This window comes from Schistocerca piceifrons, chromosome 2 (assembly GCF_021461385.2).
Source record: "Schistocerca piceifrons isolate TAMUIC-IGC-003096 chromosome 2, iqSchPice1.1, whole genome shotgun sequence".
NCBI classification, from domain to species: Eukaryota; Metazoa; Arthropoda; class Insecta; order Orthoptera; family Acrididae; genus Schistocerca; species Schistocerca piceifrons.
In genome coordinates, this window is record NC_060139.1 from 692,586,368 (window position 1) to 692,609,656 (window position 23,289).

At 40.7% G+C, this 23,289-nt stretch overlaps 1 protein-coding gene across 1 annotated transcript in view; it reads left to right on the top strand.

Annotated features, from left to right (window-relative positions):
- Nucleotides 1–23,289, top strand: part of LOC124777183 (intraflagellar transport protein 80 homolog) — a 430,351-nt gene that overhangs the window by 153,573 nt on the left and 253,489 nt on the right. Inside the window, exons 7-8 of the mRNA XM_047252496.1 lie at nt 20,932–21,056; nt 21,140–21,388. Coding sequence (XP_047108452.1) covers nt 20,932–21,056; nt 21,140–21,388 — 374 coding nt within the window. The remainder of the gene's footprint in view (nt 1–20,931; nt 21,057–21,139; nt 21,389–23,289) is intronic.

The window sequence follows — 23,289 nt, forward strand, 5'->3', positions numbered from 1 at the left end:
GTTTTATAAACTTTATGCTTTAGTTTTCAGCTGATGTTTCTTATTGTTTCTAGTGAAATATTGCAGTAAAATTTTCATTCAGTGTTTTAACTTAATTGGGTATTACAGTGGCCACTTGAATTTTTGGTTTTAGCTAATAATTTTGTGAAGTTTTCATCCCAAAGCTTCTACTTTGGGAGCATTGCCCCCCCCCCCCCCCCCCCCCCCCCCCCGCCCCCGCCCCCCTTCCTTTCCAAATGCTGGGGACATTGGTCCCCAACCTCCAGCCAGAGAAGAAGCAGCCTCCTCCAGCTCCTCTCAAGTGGAAGGGGTCCCTTGGGACTTACCTTCCATGCACCCCCCTTGCCCCCCCCCCCCCCCACCATTCCACGGTCTAGTTGGTTGCTGGTCGAAGGGCATCACATGTTCTTCCTCTCTCCCTGAGGCTACTACCAAGAAGCTGTTCCAGCTAGCCGCTAAGGAGCAGCGAGAGGGCAAACCATCAAAGAAGAAGGCTGCAAAGAAGTGGGAGCCTCCAGTGGCCCCCTTCTGCTCTGTGTCAGAGACAAGGTGGAGATTGTGGTGTCCCCCAAAAACCTAGATCTCGCCAACACCTCGGATGCAGTAGTACTGGATACCAACACTCATCCGGTGGCTATAGACAATGCTGAGGTGTAATTTGCTCCTGGGTCACTTCATACCTTCCCAGGTGACAGAAAGCACTCCACCAAGATTGTCTTTCCGCCGTCCACCTAACCTTCGTAACCTCTTGGTTCATCCCTATGAAATCCCCAAACCACCTTCCCTACCCTCTGGGTCCTACCCTTGTAACCGCCCCCGGTATAAAACCTGTCCCATGCACCCTCCCACCACCACCTACTCCAGTCCTGTAACCCGGAAGGTGTACACGATCAAAGGCAAGGCCACGTGTGAAAGCACCCACGTAATTTACCAACTGACCTGCCTACACTGTGAAGCTTTCTACGTGGGAATGGCCAGCAACAAACTGTCCATTCGCATGAATGGACACAGGCAGACAGTGTTTGTTGGTAATGAGGATCACCCTGTGGCTAAACATGCCTTGGGGCACAGCCAGCACATCTTGGCACAGTGTTACACCGTCCGGGTTATCTGGATACTTCCCACTAACACCAACCTGTCAGAACTCCAGAGATGGGAACTTGCCCTTCAGTATATCCTCTCTTCCTGTTACCCACCAGGCCTCAACCTCCGCCAATTTCAAGTTGCCGCCGCTCATACCTCACCTGTCATTCAACAACATCTTTGCCTCTGTACTTCCGCCTCAACTGACATCTCAGTCCAAACTCTTTGCCTTTACAAATGTCTGCTTGTGTCTGTATATGTGCGGATGGATGTGTGTGTGTGTGTGTGTGTGTGTGTGCGTGCGTGCGTGCGTGTGTGCGCGCGAGTGTATACCCGTCCTTTTTTCCCCCTAAGGTAAGTCTTTCCGCTCCCGGGATTGGAATGACCCCTTACCCTCTCCCTTAAAACCCACATCCTTTCGTCTTACCCTCTCCTTCCCTCTTTCCTGATGAAGCAACCGTTGGTTGTGAAAGCTTGAATTTTGTGTGTGTGTTTGTGTTTGTTTGTGTGTCTATCAACATGCCAACGCTTTCGTTTGGTAAGTTACATGATCTTTGTTTTTAGATATATTTTTCCCACATGGAATGTTTCCCTCTATTATATTCAAATTTATATTTTCGTAATACAACTCCTCCTCCCATGAACCATGGACCTTGCCATTGGTGGGGAGGCTTCCGTGCCTCAGTGATACAGATAGCTGTACCTTAGGTGCAACCACAACGGAGGAGTACCTGTTGAGAGGCCAGACAAATGTGGATCCTGAAGAGGGGCAACAGCCTTTTCAGTCATTGCAAGGTCAACAGTCTGGATGATAGACTGATATGGTCTTGTAACATTAACCAAAACGGCCATGCTGGTACTGCGAACGGCTGAAAGAAAGAGGAAACTACAGCCGTAATTTTTACCGAGGACATGTAGCTATATTGTGTGGTTAAATGATGTTGGTGTCCTCTTGGGTAAAATATTCCGGAGGTGAAAAACTCCCCCATTTGGATCTCCAGGCGGGGACTACTCAGGAGGACGGCGTTATCAGGGGAAAGAAAAGTGGTGTTCTATGGATCGGAGCATGGAATGTCAGATCCCTTAATTGGGCAGGTAGGTTAGAAAATTTAAAAAGAGTAATGGATAGGTTAAAGCTAGATATAGTGGGAATTAGTGAAGTTTGGTGACAGGAGGAACAAGACTTCAGGTCAGGTGAATACTGGGTTATAAATACAAAATCAAATAGGAGTAATGCAGGAGTAGGTTTAATAATTAATAAAAAAAATAGGAGCTACTATGAACAGCATAGTGAATGCATTAGTGTTGTCATGATAGACACGAAGCCCATGCTTACCACAGTTGTAAAAGTTTATGTGCCAACTAGCTCTCCAGATGATGAAGAGATTGAAGAAATGCATGATGAGATAAAAGAAATTAAACAATGGAAAATCCAGGATGGAATGTAACAATACCAGAGAAGGAAAGTTGCTACTCACCATATAGCAGAGATGCTGAGTCGTGACAGGCACAACAAAAAGATTTACACAATTACAGCTTTTGGCCATTAAGGCCTTTTGTCAGCAGCAGACACACATATATACACACACACACACACACACTTACGTAAACACAACTTGCACACACATCTGCAGTGTCAGAGAGCTGAACCCACACTGTGAACACCAGCACCAGTGCATGATGAGAGTGGTGACTGGGTGGGTGTAAGGAGGAGGCTGGGGCAGGGAGGGGGAGGGATAGTATGGTGGGAGTGGTGGACAGTGAAATGTTGCAGTTTAGACGGAGGGCTGCAGAGAAGGTGTGGAGGGGGAGAGGGTAAGTAGCGGAAAGGAGAGAAATAAAGAGAAATTAAAAGACTGGGTGTGGCAGTGAAATGACGGCTGTGTTGTGCTGGAATGGGAACAGGTAGGGGGCTGGATGGGTGAGGACAGTGACTAACGAAGGTTGAGGCCAGTAGGGTTACGGGAAAGTAGGAGGTATTGCAGGGAGAGTTCCCACCTAAGCAATTCAGAAAAGCTGGTGTTGGTTGGGAGGATCCATATGACACTGGCTGTGAAGCAGTCATTGAGATGAGGGATATCATGTTTGCAGCTTGTTCAGCAAAAGGGTGGTCCACTTGTGTGTGTGGTTTTTTTTTTGCCACAGTTTGTCAGTGGCTATTCATGCGGACAGACAGCTTATTGGTTTTCATGTCTACATAGAATGCAGCACAGAGGTTGCAGCTTAGCTTGTAAATCACATGACTGGTTTCACAGGTAGCACTGCCTTTGATGGGATAGGTGATGTTAGTGACTGGATTGGAGTAGGTGGTGGTATGAGGATGTATGGGACAGGTCTTGCATCTAGGTCTATTACAGGGGTATGAGCCCCGAGGTAAGGGATTGGGAGCAGGGGTTGTGTAAGGATGGACGAGTATATTGTGTAGGTTCGGTGGACGGTGGAATATCATGGTAGGAGGGGTGGGAAGGATAGTGGGCAGGACATTTCTCATTTCAGGGCACGATGAGAGGTAATCAAAACTGTGGCGGAGAATGTAATTCAGTTGCTCCAGTCCCGGATGGTACTGAGTTACAAGGGGAATGCTCCTCTGTGGCCGGACTGTGGGACTTTGGGAGGTGGTGGAGACTGGAAAGATAAGGCACAGGAGATTTGTTTTTGTACAAGGATGGGAGGATAATTATGGTCCTTGAAGGCTTCAGTGAGACCCTAGGTATATTTTGAGAGAGACTGCCCATCACTGCAGATGTGACGACCATGGATGGCTAGGCTGTACATAAGGGACTTCTTGGTTATGGAATTGGTGGCAGCTATCGAAGTGGAGGTACTGCTGGTAGTTAGTAGGTTTGATATGGTCAGAGGTACTGATGTAGCCATCTCTGAGGTGAAGGTCAATATGTATGAAGGTGGCTTGTTGGGTTGAGTAGGACCAGGTGAAGCAAATGGGGAGAAGTTGTTGAGGTTCTGGAGGAATGTGAGTAAGGTGTCCTCACCTTCAATCCAGATAGCAAAGATGTTATCAGTGAATCTGAACCAGGTGAGGGGTGTAGGATTCTGGGTTTTTAGGAAGGATTCCTCTAGATGGCCCATGAATAGGTTAACATAGGATGGTGCCATGCGGGTGCCCATAACCATACCATGGATCTGTTTGTCGGTAATGCCTTCAAAGAAGAAGTAATTGTGGGTGAGGATATAGTTGGTCATGGAAGGAGGTTGTTGGTTTGGAACCCATAGGGTGTCTGGAAAGGTAGTGTTCAATAGCAGTAAGGCCATGGGCATTAGGAATGTTAGTGTACAGGGGGGTGGCATCGATAGTGACGAGCAGGGCACTGTGTGGTAAAGGGACAGGAACTGTGGAGAGTCGGTTGAGGAATTGGTTGGTATGTTTTATATAGGAGGATAGGTTCCGGGTAATAGGTTGAAGGTTTTGGTCTACGAGAGCAGAGATTCTCTCAGTGGAGGCACAGTAACTAGCCACAATGGGGTGTCCTGGGTGGTTGGGTTTATGGACTTTAGACCATGATAGATACTCCCTACAGGAAAATTAAGGAGACCTTTGGAGAAAAGAGAACCACTTGTATGAATATCAAGACCTCAAATGGAAAAACCAGTCCTAAGCAAAGAAGGGTAGACAGAAAGGTGGAATGAGTTTATAAAGGGTCTATACAAGGGCAATGTACTTGAGGGCAATATTATTGAAATGGAAGAGGACACAGGTGAAGATGAGATGGGAGATATGATACTGCGTGAAGAGTTTGACAGAGCACTGTAAGACCTAAGTCGTAACAAGGCCCCAGCAGTAGACAACATTCCATTAGAACCACTGATAGCCTTGGGAGAGCCAGCCTTGACAAAACTCTACCATCTGGTGAGCAAGATGTATGAGACAGGTGACATATCCTCATACTTTGAGAATATATTAATTCAAATCCCAAAGAAAGCAAGTGTTGACAGATGTGAAAATTACCGAAGTACCAGTTTAATAAGTCATGGCTGCAAAAAACTAACACAAATTCTTTACAGATGAATGGAAATCTGGGATAAGCCGACCTCAGGGAAGATCACATTGGTTCCATAGAAATGTTGGAAGATGGGAGGCAATACTGACTCTACGACTTATCTTAGAAGATAGGTTAAGAACGGCAAACCTACATTTCTATCATTTGTAGACTTAGAGAAAGCATTTGCCAGTGTTTGACTGGAATATTCTCTTTCAAATTCTGAAGGTGGCAGGGGTCAAATACAGGGAGCAAAAGGCTATTTACAGTTTATATAGAAGCCAGATAGCCAGATATCAGTTATAAAGAGTTGAGGGACACAAAAGGGAAGTGGTTGAGAAGGGAGTGAGACAGGTTTGTAGCCTATTTCCAATGTTATTCAGTCTGAATATTGAGCAAGCAGTAAAGGAAACAAAAGGAAAATTTGGAGTACAAATTGAAATCCATGGAGAAGAAATAAAAACTTTGAGGTTTGCTGATGACATTGTAATTCTGTCAGAGACAGTGAAGGACCTGGAAGGGCAGTTGAATGCAGAATGGACAGTATCTTGAAAGAAGGATGTAAGATGATCATCAACAAAAGCAAAACAAGGATAATGGATTGTAGTCAAATGAAATCAGGTGATGCTTAGGGAATTAGATTAGGAAATGAGACACTTTAAGTAGTAAATGAGTTTTTATATTTGAGGAGCAAAATAATTAATGGTGGTTGAAGTAGAGAGGATATAAAATGTAGATTGGCAATGGCAAGGAAAGTATTTCTGAAGAAGAGAAATTTATTAACATCAAGTATAGATTTAAGTGTCAGGAAGTCGTTTCTGAAGGTATTTGTATGGAGTGTAGCCATGTATGAAAGTGAATAATGGATGATAAATAGTTTAGACAAGAAGAGAATAGAAGCTTTTGAAATGTGTTGCTACAGATGAATGCTGATGATTAGATGGGTAGATTATGTGACTAATGATGGGGTACTGAATAGAACTGAGGAGAAGAGGAATTTGTGGCACAAATTTACTAGAAGATCGGTTGATAGGACACCTTCTGAGGCATCAGGGAATCATCAGTTTTATATTCGAGGGAAGCACGGAGGGTAAAAATCATAGAGGGAGACCAAGGAATGAATACGCTAAGCAGATTCAGAAGGATGTAAGGTGCAGTAGTTGCTCAGAGATGAAGAAGCTTGCACAGAATAGAGTAGCATGGAGAGCTGCATCAAACCAGTCTCTGAACTGAACACCACATCAACAACAACAATACAAAAATATGCAGGAAATATGTTGCTCCCCATCGAAGGTCTTTCCAAAACTTATCTCCCTTCTTTTTCCCAAAAGTGCTGGGAAGGTCTCTGTCAATGTATAAAAATTAACCATTCAAAGGATTGATAAATTTTACATTTCAGAGGGAAAAATCTGTGGAAAACTTGTTACCACTTAGCAAGGAAAAAGTGCATCTTCATCCAGGAAAAAGTATATTTTTTAATAGGGATATCCAGGAAAAATCCGAGAATTATATTTCCTTGTCCACTTATACACTCTGTGTCCTTTTCCAGCTCTGCATTGGCCATATGTGGCTAACATATGGTCACCTCCTCCATCGCGAGGATCCACCTTGGTGTCGCTGTGGATCTTGTATGACTGTCGTCCACCTCTTATTGGACTGCCCAATTTTAGCCACTCTGCGGCGGACTTTTTACCTTCCCAACACCCTGTTTACAGTGTTGGGTGACAATGTCTCCACGAGGATTTATAGTTTTACATTTTATTTGTGTGGCAGCGGGGGGGGCGGGGGGGGATTTATCGTACAAACTAAGGCCCTCTCTCCTAGGCTTCCACCCTCCCTCCCTTATACCTATTTGTAACTCTTTCTTTGATTTTGTTTGCCATAGTGTTCGTCTTTTCCCTATATGTGTTCTTCTCACCTTGTCTTTTAGACTGGCAATTTTAGTATGTTGCACAGTGGCTGACTCATCCTTTTTTATCCTTGTGATCAGCCATCCCTGGCCATCTGCTATGTGATTTTATTACCTTCCTCTACCTTTTATTTTAGTGTCTGTTTCCCCCTTTGGTTTGCTTCTTTCATTTTTGTGTTCAGTGTGGTTCCTTGTTAGTTTTATGCCCTTTTACCTTCCCCAACTAGTTTGTTTTTAATTATTTTTCCTTCAGACTTGTTTGCTTGAGGAAAAAGGGACTGATGTACCTGTAGTTTGGTCCCTTTATAACCCCAAACCAACCAACTAACCTTGGCAGCAATGCTGCACATGCTGCTGCATCATGCTTTGGGACAGCTTGTGGGGGGAGAGAGTGGAAATCACATCATGAGGTATGCTTACCAAAACAGGCTAGCGTATGAGGGCAACTGATGTTATTGTGTGTACATTAGCTTACTTACTCACCATCATTTATCATAACAAAACTACTGAAATGTTAGCACAACCATGATTAACAGCTAATTCATTATAATACCTGCATTAGATTACTGAAAAATTAGGTAAACTTATGCTGCTATGGATTCTCACACTCTTTTTAATGTTACTGTGATGTTAGTTTGTCATCAAGCATTTTCTATCAGTACTTACATCCTGCCAAATCTTACCCTCATCATCATTAGCAAACTGATCTCATACTGTAGTGCACACTATATCATCACACTATAACATATAACTGGGTAAACATGTATCGTAAGGACACATTAGAACACAGTGTAAATTTCTGCATGCTGTGCAAATATTTTAAGAGAGGATAATTGATGACATGAAACTGTTTCAGAAAATATTAATAACTATTGCTATTCCAACTGAATTTTTTTGTCTCTTCTGACAGATAGAATACCTACAAGAGAAAAAGAGATTTGACTGCTGTTAAATCCGAAGCAGTACTTCTTCATATTAAATATAGTGCTGTACCACTTGTGTCTGAGCAAACATTTCTTCTGACAAGGTTGTAATCCTGGTGAATTCCTAAAAAAGAGTTAACTTTTGGGGAAATAAAACAGACAGAGAAAAGAGTCTCACTAAGTTTACTATTGAACGTGGGATGAGCAAGGATAGAACCAGTACCCAAAAGAGGAAAGTAACAAAGGAAATGAGGAAAGAAGATAGCCTCAAAGACAGACAGATTCCCCCACCCCCACCCTTTCCCTACTCCCCTCCACAAAACCACACACAGTTAATTTTCATTGGTCTGAAATAGTAGAGTGTAGAGGCCCCTTTCTGTGGGCCAGTGGTCTCAACACCCTTCTATTTCAGACCAATCTCAATTAAGTGCTCACCAACTGAGAGTTAAAAACTACTTTTACCGGTTCACATTTCTTTTCCAAATATTCAGGTAGGGCCTTGCAACAGTATTGATATAAAACTTCCTAGCAAATTGAAACTCTGTGCCACACTGGGGCTCATACCCAGTACCTTTGCCTTTTACAGGCAAGTGCTCCACCAAATGTTTGCCTGCAAAATTTGAAGGTCCCAGATTCAAGTCTTGATCCAGCAAACAGTTTTAATCTGCCATGAAGTTTCATATCAATGTACACTCAGCTGCAGAGTGAAAATTCATTATGCCCCCAGACCGTGGCTAAGCCATGTCTCTGCAGTATCCTTGCTTCCAGGAAAGCTAGTTCTGCAAGGTATGCAAGAGAACGTCTGTGATGAAGGTACTGACAGCAGTAAATCTGTGAGGACGGATTGCGAGTCCTTGCTTGGATAGCTCAGTGGGTAGGTAGAGCAATTGCTTGCAAAAGGCAAAGGTGCAGGGTTTGAGTTCTGGCCTGACACACAGTTTTAATCTATCAGGAAGTCTTATATCAGCATACATGCAGCTGTAGAGTGAAAATTCATTCTAGTATTAATATAATTCTCATTATTTGATTAAACATTTATGAAAGTTACATCAATAAAATTAAATTCATTTTGTAATTAATTGAAGTGTTTACATATTATTTTATAAGGAAATAAGTGTATAAATGCAGTTGCCTGCTATGAGATTTTGCTCAGATTGTTAAATCTGTGTTTTTCATCTTCAGTTTGTATTAAAATTATTTGAGAGATAAACCAAAAACATAATATTACTTAATACTACAACCAAAAATAATGAAAGGCATAGAATTGTGCATCAATAGTATAAATATTTAATAGAAGGATCTTAAATTGTAGTTGTGTATTCGAATATCTTCATTAGTTAACTCAGGCTCATCTGGATAGTGTTCTATAGCCACGTGGACTCACGGTGAGTAATATCATACCTCTCAATGGTACTTTCTTACCTAACATTAGGAGTACAAAATGGTGGATATATAATATCATCATATTTATTTAGTGGCGTAATTCAGCTTTAGGGTAGACCTACAGTATGGCTTACAAATTATATGATGTATCAATAATTCTTTAATGTGGTCATAAATAACAATGCAAACTTCTCTCAAACTGTGACTCTTCCAAAGTGCAAACCTAAGTAAACATGTGAAGTTGTTTCAAAAAGGGAATGTAAGTGTCTAGTCAAATCTCTGAAAATGTGGACATGAATGGTATTGTCTGAATGTGAGTGGTATACACGATAAATGGAAAATCTCAAAATGGGAAATCGGTAAATACATGAAATTATTTTTACTTGAATATCATATATGATGATCTGTAAATCTCAAAAGTGGACTTGGTTGTATACATGAGATTATTTCATTATGAGTATCATACATAATGACTTGAAATATCAAAAGATGGCATAAATATGTTGATAGGAGGTGACTGAATAATAAAATATGAGGGGATCTGTTCTATACTGTGCTTGTGACATAACTGAACAAATCTACAATTAACTGAATTATTTGAACAATGCAACATACATTTCTCACAGGAATATGTGGGGAAAGTATAAAATATGATAGACAATATCTTACTGAGACTGGATTTAAATAAGGACAATAGAGTCTAACAAAAATGAATGGAAATAATGAATGCAATTTCCCAATAAGTATACTCTGCCTGGCACCGAATCATCTAATTTTAATATTCCATCAAATGGAGTGATTTCGGACACTAGGGTGAATTCGGACAGTATGGCTTATTTGCTCTTTGCCACTGCATAGAAACAAAGAGTTACTTATTTTAACGTCTGTGCACCAGTTATTTTAAGTGCAAGATTGCATTTATCACTTTCCACAATTTTTATTTTGCATCTATTGTTTCCCTAGGTGAATAATTGGCAAACAGTCTCAGTGTTAAAAATCCATGCGTTATCGTAAAGTGGAGCTTTCAATTGTTGCGCCAAGTGGGAAGTTATTGTAACCATAATTGTCAACGCACTCAGTAGCTAACAGCATTGAGACAATTTCTGTACAAGTTTTTCGAGTTTCTCATGCAAGGTTATAAAATAACGATGGTTTTTGTTAAACTGTGTACTGTCTGGGGTGATTTTGGACAGTGCCAAGAACGTATAAGGGCAGGAGAGGTGCTACAGTATGGTGTAATTATGACCTGGAACTTTTAGATAAAGCTGTTCGTGATATTCAGAGTGGTAAATTATCATACAGAAAAGCGCGTGATTTGTATGGTATACCTAAATCAACCCTACAAAATAAAGTGCAGGAAGCACATCTGAAAAAAATGGGATGACAGCCAGTACTAAATAAAGAAGAAGAAATGTTGAAGCAAGGTATCTTGAGGGCTGCACATTGGGGATTCCCCTTCATTAAATTGGATATTAGATATTTAGTTAAAGGCTACCTTGGTAAATCTGGCCGAAAAGAGAAGAAATTTCGTAATAATTTGCCAGGAGAAGAATGGGTGCATTTATTCTTCAAATGACAGTCAGAAGATTTTTCCGTTCGCTTACGCGAAAATATAAACAAGCTCGTGCAGAAGTGAACAAAGAAACTTAAGATGTTTTTCTCCAATATCAAGGCAAAGCTGGAAAATCTCCCACGTAGCAACATGATCAACTATGATGAAACCAACATGTCAGATGATCCAGGCAAGCAGCAGTTAATTATGAAACAAGGGAGTAAGCATGCCGAAAAAGTGATGGACTCATCAAAATCTCGTGTCTCAATAACGATGGCAGCTAGTGCTGATGGTAAACTGCTTCCTCCATAAGTCCTTTACAAATCAGAGCATTTGTTGGACATGTGGCAAGAAGGTGGACCACAAGGAACCTGTTTCAATAGGAACAAAAGTGGATTGTTTGACCTGCCAGTATTTGAAGACTGGTTCTTTACAATTGCTTTGCCCTATTTGAAGAGGCAAAACTGGCCAACAGTCATGATTGGAGACAACTTATCCAGTAACGTGTCTTTACGTGTTATTGAAGAGTGTGAACGGAACAATATTTCATTCATTCTCCTTCCCCCCAATAGCACGCACCTCCTCCAACCGCTCAATGTAAGCTTCTTCAGGCCAATGAAAGCAGCGTGGTGAGCTGTATTAACTGATTGGAAGAAACACACTCATGGTACCATTTCCAAGGATGCCTTCCCATCTCTTTTGGAGCAGACACTGACTAAGATTTCAGCAAACTCCAAGGAAAACATAAAGGGTGGATTTCGCGCATGGGCCTAATCCCTTTTGATCCAGATCATGTCTCACAAAAATTTCCTGATAATGAGGAGAGCCAGCAAAGCAATGCAGACGCATGGTCTTCCGCTTTTGAGGAAATGCTCAAAGAAATTCGTTATCCTCCAAATAAGCTTTGTAGCTCCAGCTGCCACTGCAAACTAGACATTCAGCCTGGAAAATCAATCACTGGCTGAGATTTTCAAGGAAACGAAAACAGTGCTGAAACAAGTGACAGTGCTTCTAGTAGTACTGAAAGTAGAAACGACACATCATCCAATGAAGTTTAACTGCTGGAAGAAGAGGCTTTTCTTGTTGCAGAGTACAAATACAAACATGGAAACAAGGAGCAAACAAGGCAGTATGTTGGAGTGGCCACAAATGTTGGTGCTACGGAAGTAAGTGTGAAATTCTTGCGCCCACACGAGAACAGTAAAAACATATTTGTGTTTCCTAATGTCCCCGATGAAGACACAATACAAAAATTGCAAATTTTGAGAATAATTCCCACACCAGTTGAGAAGAGAGGAATGTTCATTTTTCAAGACTCAAAGACAATTGTTTATTTAAAGTGTTTGCAACTTAATTTAGAATGATGAGTGAGAAAAATTATTTTGACCTTTTAGTTAAATTACTTTGTTTGTTTCTGTCTGTTTCTAATATTTCAGTAAAGTACTGTAAAAAATTTTTATTTAAATTCTTGCAAAATAAAAACTTATCTGTAATATATAAAATTCATTATATCGTTCCATATCACTTATTCGGAACAAATGGCTACCCTAAAATGTGTAAAATGTCACCAAAATCAAATAAAAAGCATGTAGAATTTATAAAAAAGGCAGTAACTGTCCGAATTCGCCCTCTATGTACTGTAACTTTGAACAGAGATTTACAAAACACATGTGTCCGAAATTACCCCAATCCATGGGGTGACACCAGGCACTTTATTTAACTGCCTCAGATAAATATACCTACACATACACTTTCTGGTTCTGGGATATTTTATTCGTTACACATATACCCTACCACTTCCACAACAATTAATTTAATCTAACAATATATACGAAAGCTACAATCAAAATAATGACAAAACCATCCGAAATCACCCCGTTTGACGGCTCCCATATATCTCCCCATGTGCACGTTGTGTGTATCATTATACACACCCCTTCTGTACATGCACCTCCACCTCAGAGTAGGCTAGTCAAATAAAGATTTGACAATATAATTTCTAAGGATAGTAGGTGGGGAAGGGGGAGGGGGGGGGGGGGTAGAGGATCATTCTACTGAAAACAAATATGAAGAATTATTATAATGAACTTGGGTCCTTGTAGGCATCACAAAGAATGTAAATCCCTGAGGAAACATAGCGTGTAGTTATTACCACTCTACATCACTGATCAGATAGATTATATAATGGTAAGACAGACATTTAGTAACCAGGTTTTAAATTGTAAGTCATTTCCAGGGGCAGATGTGGACTCTGACCACAATCTATTGGTTATGAACTGTAGATTAAAACTGAAGAAACTGCAAAAAGGCGGGAATTTAAGGAGATGGGACCTGGATAAACTGACTAAACCAGAGGTTGTACAGAATTTCAGGGAGAGCATAAGGAAACAATTGACAGGAATGGGGGAAAGAAATACAGTAGAAGAAGAATGGGTAGCTCTGAGGGATGAAGTAGTGAGGGCAGCAGAGGATCAAGTAGGTAAAAAGACAAGGGCTAGTAGAAATCCTTGGGTAACAGAAGAAATATTGAATTTAATCGATGAAAGGAGAAAATATAAAAACGCAGTAAATGAGGCAGACAAAAAGGAATACAAACGTCTCAAAAATGAGATCGACAGGAAGTGCAAAATGGATAAGCAGGGATGGCTAGAGGACAAATGTAAGGATGTAGAGGCTTATCTCACTAGGGGTAAGATAGATACTGCCTACAGGAAAATTAAAGAGACCTTTGGAGGAAAGAGAGCCACTTGTATGAATGTCGAGAGCTCAGATGGAAACCCAGTTATAAGCAAAGAAGGGAAAGCAGGAAGATGGAAGGAGTATATAGAGGGTCTATACAAGGGCGATGTACTTGAGGACAATATTATGGAAATGGAAAAGGATGTAGATGAAGATGAAATTGGATATACGATACTGCGTCAAGAGTTTGACAGAGCACTGCAAGACCTGAGTCGAAACAAGGCCCCAGGAGTAGACAACATTCCATTGGAACTACTGACGGCCTTGGGAGAGCCAGTCCTGACAAAACTCTACCATCTGGTGAGCAAGATGTATACCCTCAGACTTCAAGAAGAATATAATAATTCCAATCCCAAAGAAAGCAGGTGTCGACAGATGTGAAAATTACCGAACTATCAGTTTAATAAGTCACGGCTGCAAAATACTAACGCGAATTCTTTACAGACGAATGGAAAAACTGGTAGAAGCTGACCTTGGTGAAGATCAGTTTGGATTCCACAGAAATGTTGGAACATGTGAGGCAATACTGACCCTACAACTTATCTTAGAAAATAGATTAAGGAAAGGCAAACCTACATTTCTAGCTTTTGTAGACTTAGAGAAAGCTTTTGACAATGTTGACTGGAATACTCTCTTTCAAATTCTGAAGGTGGCAGGGGTAAAATACCGGGAGCAAAAGGCTATTTACAATTTATACAGAAACCACATGACAGTTATAAGAGGGAAGCAGCGGTTGGGAAGGGAGTGAGACAGGGTTGTAGCCTGTCCCCGATGTTATTTAACCTGTATATTGAGCAAGCAGTAAAGGAAACAAAATAAAAATTTGGTGTAGGTATTAAAGTCCATGGAAAAGAAATAAAAAGGTTGAGGTTCGCCGATGACATTGAAATTCTGTCAGAGACAGCAAAGGACTTGGAAGAGCAGTTGAACAGAATGGACAGTGTCTTGAAAGGAGGATATAAGATGAACATCAACAAAAGCAAAATGAGGATAATGGAATGTAGTCGAATTAAGTCGTGTGATGCTGAGGGAATTAGATTAGGAAATGATACACTTAAAGTAGTAAAGGAGTTTGCTATTTGGGGAGCAAAATAACTTATGATGGTCGAAGTAGAGAGGATATAAAATGTAGACTGGCAATGGCAAGGAAAGCGTTTCTGAACAAGAGAAATTTGTTAACATCGAGCATAGATTTAAGTGTCAGGAAGTCGTTTCTGAAAGTATTTGTATGGAGTGTAGCCATGTATGGAAGTGAAACATGGACGATAAATAGTTTGGACAAGAAGAGAATAGAAACTTTTGAAATGTGGTGCTACAGAAGAATGCTGAAGATTAGATGGGTAGATCACATAACTAACGAGGAAGTATTGAATAGAATTGGGGAGAAGAGGAGTTTGTGACACAACTTGATAAGAAGAAGGGACCGGTTGGCAGGGCATGTTCTGAGGCATCAAGGGATCACAAATTTAGCTTTGGAGGGCAGCGTGGATGGTAAAAATCATAGAGGGAGACCAAGAGATGAATACACTAAGTAGATTCAGAAGGATGTAGGTTGCAGTAAGTACTGGGAGATGAAGCAGCTTGCACAGGATAGAGTAGCATGGAGAGCTGCATAAACCAGTCTCAGGACTGAAGACAGCAACAACAACAACAACATCACTGACACCAAAAAGTGTATTCCAATAACTTTCTCTATACACCCCATGTAGCTCAATATTTTGAATAAAGACATGAGGCTGACCTTCTGCCTCAGATCTTCTTTCTCGTCCTTTTAATTTGTCATAAATATTGAAATTCATCAATGTTCAGTTTACACTTAAAGGTACACCTGTATCTCTATCTTTTATTTTCTTTGTTAACCACCTCACCAATACATAGTTATGATTACAAAATTCTGTACAAAAATCACACATTTCAGATGGAACAATATCAAATACAAATTGACCATCAGGTTTGTTGTTATTAGTTCTGAATTTAAATAATGTCTCCCAAATAGACTGTTCACCTACAAACTTGACAAAAGAGGCACGTCAGCATATAATGCAATATTTGTTGAACCTTTCGTTCAATTAAACTGTCCACACATTCCTCCAATGTCCTTAAACTAGAATATGAGGTTACTAATTCATCTGAATCTGTACCTTGTTCTGAATCTTGAGTGAGACACTATTGTGTGAAACTTGTTGTGGATCTGTATTTAGTTTGATAGCATATCCATTTATCAGATTGATAACTAAATCAAACTGTCCAAGTACGTCAGAATGTAACCCACATTATATGTTGAAGCTAGTAGATTCAGATAACTTTTTATTTATTTCTAAATTTTTCTGACATGAGTCATTAAAAGATTGACCCATCTTAGTGATAGTCAAATCTAACCCGACATTCGTTTCAGAAATACCTTGTTCAACTTTAGCAACCCTGAGCCTCTATTTTTGTGTTTAATTCATTAGTTATACCAGCAAGAATTTAAGTCATCACCCTGAGACTTTAAGACTGCTTTTAACTCTGCTTCTAAACCAGCAATAGTAATGTATCTTTGATCATTAGTTGTATCTAGCTTTTCATTCCGGTTATCACCATGGGGCTATAAGTCAGCATTGTATTGACTAACTGTCCTGTTCTAATGTTTATCTCATACACAGCCTTGAGCATTTCCTCCATCATTTTGGTCAGTACAGGCAGAGAGTTGAAGCAACAATATGTTTACAATTACTTTTCGGCCACCAAGAACAGTGTAAGTGTCAGTAACCTTCTTAAGAAACCTTAGTAGCACAAAATCAATTTCAGCTACACCAAACACCCACAAGTATTGAAAAAAAAGTTAATTTGGCTTCAATACAGCTCAACGAATTCAATTGAGTAGCTTGCCAGTCCAAGGGGATGATGACTAGTTGGGTTGTTGCACTCACTGAGACCATATTGTTGTAGACTGCCATTGATACCTCTAGCTGCTGCATCATTGCTGGGGACCCGATGAACACAGTTGTCACAAGTTGTAGTATTGGTCACCAATCTCCCAACTCATGGACTTCAAATAATCTTCTGCAACACATCTTTTGCTGATACCTTCGGTACTTATCAACAGAATTATTCCTTCTTAAATGCTTGCTTTTTCATATATGTATTTAGCTACTCACTTCCCCTCAACAGTCTGTTGTTTACTCAGTTGTTGATGACAACAGTGATAACTGTCCTGTTGATCTTCACTTAAAATTCCAAATTGTTCTTAAATACTTCGTAGTTTCTAGTTATTATTGACATTCTCCAGCAATCTGATACAATTCCAACATTAATTGTTCTGGGTCTTGTCACCAGGGTGTCAGAATTTGTTGTTCCATTCACTGAGTATATTGAATTTCATAGGTTTGTATGCAACTGATCTTCAGTTAATGAATAATATTTAGTTCCATGGTGTTCTTGACTTAGACTGCAAATCTCTTGGACTTCTTCTCTTCTCCAGTATGGAATATTGCTGGAAGTGAGATGCTTTAACATCACATGAAATCCTTGGAAATAAATATGAAGAGTTTCTTCAAAGACATCCTCTGTATGTTCTTTGATAACAGTGCAGTAAATTCTTCTATGCAAGACTTTCTTAATGTAAGAATATCATGTATAATTTTCTCTCCATATCTGACATAAGAGCATAAATCAAACAGTGGAAAATCCGGGATCAAATCATGTATAATTTTCTCTCCATATCTGACATAAGAGCATAAATCAAACAGTGGAAAATCCGGGATCGAATGTAACAATATTATGAAAAGGAAAGTTGCTAATCACCATATACCAGAGATGCTGAGTGACAGATAGGCCAACAAAAAGACCCCATTCCAGAAACCAGCAGGATTTCCAGTCCCTCCTCAAATCCTTAGGCCCATCCCAGAACCTCTCCCAGGAGTCCATCTCTCTGCTCACCCCTACCACTCCCCGTACACCTACCTTCTGCATGCATGTTAAAGTCCATAAACCCAACCACCCAGGATGCCCCACTGAGGCCAGTTACTGTGCCACTACTGCGAGAATCTCTGCTCTTGTAGACTGACAGCTTCAGCCTATTACCTGGAACCTACCCTCCTGTATAAAAGATACCAACCATTTCATCCACTGACACTCCACAGTTCCTGTCCCTTTACCACTCTGTGCCCTGCTCGTCACTGTTGATGCCACCATGCCCTTTACACTAACATCCATGACCAACTATATCCTTACTCACAATTACTTCTCCTTTGAAGGCATTACCTACAACCAAATCTGGGGTACAGCTATGGGCATCCACATGGCACCATGCTGTGCCAACCTATTCATGGGTCATCTAGAGGGATCCTTCCTAAACACAGAATGCTAAATCACTCACCTGGTTCAGATTCATTGATAACATCTTTGTTATCCTGATCAAAGGTGAGGACACCCTATCCATATTCCTCCAGAACCTGAACGACTTCTCCCCCATTTGCTTCAGCTGGTTGTACTCAACCCAACAAGCCACATTCCTAGATTGGCCTCCACCTCAAAGATGGCTACATCAGTACCTCTGTCCATATCAAACCTACTAACCACAAGCAATGCCTCCACTTTGACAGCTGCCGCCCATTCCATACCAAGAAGTCCCTTCTATACAGCCTAGCCACCCATGGTCGTCACCTCTGTAGTAACAAGTGGTCCCTCTCGAAATAAACTGAGGGTCTCACTGAGGCCTTTACAGACCGTAGTTATCCTCCTAACTTCATACAAAAGCAAATCTCCCATGCTTTATCTTTCCAGTGTCCCATAATCCCCCAAAGTCTCACCATCCAGCTACAGAGGAGCATTCCCTCACAACTCACTACCACACAGGACTGGAGGAACTGAACTATGTTCCCTGCCACGTTTTTGACTACCTGTCACCGTGCCCTGAAATGAGAAATGACCTGCCCAATATCCTTCCCACCCCTCCCACAGTGATAATCCACCATCCACTGAACCTACACAATTTATTTGTCCATCCCTACAAGGCCCCTGCTCCCAACCCCTTACATCATGTTTCATATCCCTGTAATAGACCTATATGCAAGTCCTGTCCCATACATCCTCCCACCACCACCTGGTCCTGTCCAATCACAAACATCAGCTATCCTGTCAAAGGCAGGGCTACCTGTGAGACCAATCAGGGGATCTACAGGCTAAGCTGCAACCACTGTGCTGCATTCTACATGGGCATGACAACCAGCAAGCTGTCTGTCTGCATGAATGACCACTGACAAACTGTGGCCAAAAAACAACTGGACCACCCTGTTCCTGGGCATGCCACCCAACATTACATTCTTCACTTCAGTGAGTGTTTCATAACGTGTGCCATCTGGATCCTTGCTGCCAATACCAGCTTTCCCTTCAATATATCCTACGTTACCATAACCCTCTTGGCCTCAACCTTCATTAGCCACTGTCCTCACCCACCTAGCTCCTTCCCTGTTCCCATTCCAGCACTATACAGCCATCATTCCACCATGACACACAGTCTTTTTTCTTCTCTCCTTTTCTGCTACCCCCTCCCCCCAACCCGCTCTCCCCACCTCTGTCTAACCTATCGATTGCACCTGGCTGCCCTACCCTCTCTTCACTTCGTCCTTGTGCACTCCCCAGCAGCACTTCACTGTCTCCCACCACTATCCTGCTACCCCTCCCCCTCACTGCCCCACCTCCTCCTTATCCCCACCCAGTTGCCACTTCCATCATTCACTGCTGCTATTGCTTGCTGTGTGGCTTCAGCTGGCAGAGGCTGCAGTCATGTGTGTGTGTGTCTATCAGCTATTTTCAACAAAGTCTTTGTTGGTTAAAAGCTTATAGTGTGACAATCTTTTTGTTGTGTCTATCTGTGACTCAGCATCTCCACTATATGATAGGACTACAAATGTCAGTTTGATAGTTGTAAGCATGGTCAGGGAATGAATACATTTAAATTGTTCATTTATTTTTTTCCATTTCTATCAACATTATCAATTGTGGCTCTTGCTCCAGAACTAATATGCTTCTTTGACCTGGGGTGTTGACCAGTGGAGCAAGCACAAACGCCTCACAAAGACCTTCTCTTATGAAGGTAATGTGGCCATTGTCCAACCTTGAAGACATGCATTGTCTCTTGAACTGACTCACCACATGCAAAAAACATAACAAACTTGCCCAACAGTTGTGCTTTTCTATTTGCTACATTTTTGTATCAATTTTATTTGTATATGAACATCATTAGTCAGAACTGCGGATGTAGAATTATACACCACTTTTCCAGTGTTTTATGTTATATGACAAATTGCACATCTAAGTTTGTGATAATTTTTTAGTGTATTTCTAGCAACAGGGTAAAATACAGACGACTTTTTGATTTTTAATGTTTTGATTATCTGTTTGACCTTACTAACTGTAAATGGATGTATATGCTGGTGACTGATTTTGTTGCAATCACATCTCTATAGAAGCCCATAGTCTCCTTCAAAAAAATCTTTGCAACCAATTTCCTCTTGTGCTTCCAGGACAGTGGATAAAGAGGCAACTATTGTAGATAAGCACAACTGCATCTTTTGTAATAATAGCCTATTATCTCGTGGTGGTGCGGGAAAAATGTAGTATCAACCAGAAAGAAACTTTTTGCGCAAAAAAAGAGAGGAAAACCACAGGCAAATAAGTTGGTTGTCTTTGGTTTCACTTGCCAAAGCAATGTTAGTGTATTAATGTTTGTTCTACAAAAATATGCAATTCTAATTTCTTCCAGTTTTATTTATTTTTCCTCATTTACAATATAAATGTACAACAGATAGTATGAATACAAATTACTTAAAGAGCTTGAAAAAGATTATCATATTTGACGAAGTTATTGTTCAGTTATAATCAATATGAACAAATAATTACTTTTAGTATTGTGTGTGTGTGAGTTGGTCTTGTGTGTGTGTGTGTGTGTGTGTGTGTGTGTGTGTGTGTGTGTGTTTTCTATTTCTGAAGAAGGACTTTTTTGTCTGATAGCTTAAATATTTACCAGCCTTTTCACTGTGTCTGTCTGTGACCCGCACCTCCTCTTGCGGTGAGTAGCAGTTTATTACTGTTAGAATATTATTATTACATATTGGACTTTCCATTGTTTGTCGGTAACTAGAATATTTATACAAGTTTGTGTAATGGAAGCAAGAAGCAAGTCATGTTTTTTCTGTTACTGGACTGAGAGGAACTATTACTTCATTTATGTGTATCCAGCAAAAGATGACGACACGCTATAGATAGATGGTGGATTGTAAGGTTGTTTTTAATTTTTACTTCCCTACTGGCTATTTTTACTCTATAAAAACTGTATTTATGTTATTATCTGCTTGATTGTAGTGGTCCTATTCTTTGGAGAAAGTCAGAACTGGAAGCCTATTTAATATATCTTGGTCAAGTGATGGAACCCACATTGCAGGTGCCTGTGGAAACGGGCATGTAATATTTGCTCACACTGTTGAGAGGTATGTACTGAGTAAAGCTGTTTAAAATCACTCATTTTAATCTTGTTTCTTTATTTATGCATCTTCTTTTTTTTCCCTTAAAGGAGGTTGGAATGGAAGAATTATGAAGCAACGGTCACTGATCGTAAATCAATTTCAGTTCATAATGTGAGTGATGATACTTGGGAAAAACTTGAATTTCCAGATCGAGTGATAAGATTATCTTTTGGATATAACCATTTGGTAGTGATCACACCCACACAGTGCCATATTTACAGTACAAAGAATTGGAATACGCCAGCCATTTTTGATCTACGAGAGGGAACAGTGTCTATGCTGCTACTTGCCGAAAGGTAAAATGTGGCACTAATTTGTAATTTTAGTGTTTATTAAGTGAATAGTGTGAGTGTATAGAACCTCACTGTACAAAATATTAATGATCCACTTAAAAGAACACACTAGTCACTTTGGTGCCCTGTAGATGGCTGATGTAATTCAACACAGTAAGTGATACAAATGAGAAGTGTTCAAATGAAAAGGTACAAAACAACACTGTGGCTATAATTGAAGTCCTTATTCAAAAGTAATCATCAGGGATCTGAGCAAAACTTTTCCACTGTTTCACAAGCCAAAGGTTTCCCTATTCCCAGAATTCCTGTGGCTGTGACAGGAGCCAGTCCTCCACTGTTTCCTTCATTTCATCATCTAATGAGCGAAGTGGCACAGTGGTCAGCACTCTGGATTCACATTTGTGAGGACAGTGGTTCAAACCCATGTTTGACCATCCAGATTTAGGTTTTCCATGATTTCCCTAAATCGCTCCAGGCAAATGCTAGGATGGTTCCTCTGAAAGAGCAATGCCAGTTTCGTACCCATCCTTGACACAATCTGAGCTTGTGCTTTGTCTCTAATTACCTCTATGTCAACCTGACTTTAAATCCAATCTTCCTTCCTTCATCTGAGTTGAAGTGCTTCCCTTTACTCATCAAACTCATTGAGCATGAAAAAACTGTAACAGTGAAGTGTACTGTGAAACACTCCATAGTTTATGTAAGTCCATGAAGAACAAATGGCCTGGGCTGCTCACAGAGGGAGTGATTGTGCTCCATGATAATGTGCACCCACACATCTCCCAGGTCACACAAAGTGTAATGGCCAAGTTGTAATGGGAACAGCTTGAGCGTCCACACTACAGCTCGGACCTGTCACCCTGTGACTTTCGCATATCTGGTCTGCTAAAAAACGTATCAGAGTTAAGCACTTAAACTTACACAATGAACTGAAGGACACAGTGGACTGACCCCTGTCACAGCCACAACAATTCTGGGAATAGGGGATCCCTTGGCTCATGAAACAGTAGGGTAGTTGTGCTCAGACCTCTGATGGTTACTTTTGAATAAGGACTTCAGTTATGTCCACATTGTTGTTCCGTATTTTTTCATTTGAACACCCCTTACATGTGCCAGTGGGCTGTATGGAATTAATGCAATAAGGTAGGTCGGTGTAAAGAGGTGACAGAAGTGCAGAGAGGGGCTATCATCTTTGGGTGTACCTATAACCACCCCATGGACGAAGTTCCCTGATTTATTGGTTAGTTAGTTATTTACATGATCCATGGATCTGTTGTGACTTCTTGCTATGATGTGAAATGAGTCTGTGTTATTATCACAGAATACTTTTTCAGTGAGAAATGTGGCAGAATGCTGCACATTTACAGGATTGCTGATATTTAAGATTTAAAAAAAAATACATACTTGCATATAGTGATTTATACCTCATTGTGTTCAGTCTCTCTCTCTCTCTCTCTCTCTCTCTCTCTCTCTCTCTGTCTCTCTCTCTGCCCCCAAGCCCCTTCTCTGTTACAACACATTACCCCCTTGCTTACGACACATTGCACACAAGCACGCATGCATGTGCCCAGACACACACACACACACACACACACACACACACACACACACACACACACACACACAATACAGCATGCTACTGCACACATTCAGAAATTTTGCTGTGGAGTAGAAAGAGTTGTCAAACATTTATGATTGTGGACTGTATTTGAAGTTAATTTCAGTACCCACTAAATTCTTTACATTACTGAGTAGGCATTCAAAGATTCCTGTGGCTGAATACCTCACTCCTCCCTGTGCTGCACCACATCTGAGTGTTAAACAGTGTAAGTCACGTTTCCTTCAAGTATCAACAATATTAGGAAAAGGATAGATTTCTACTCACCATAAAGATGACACATACA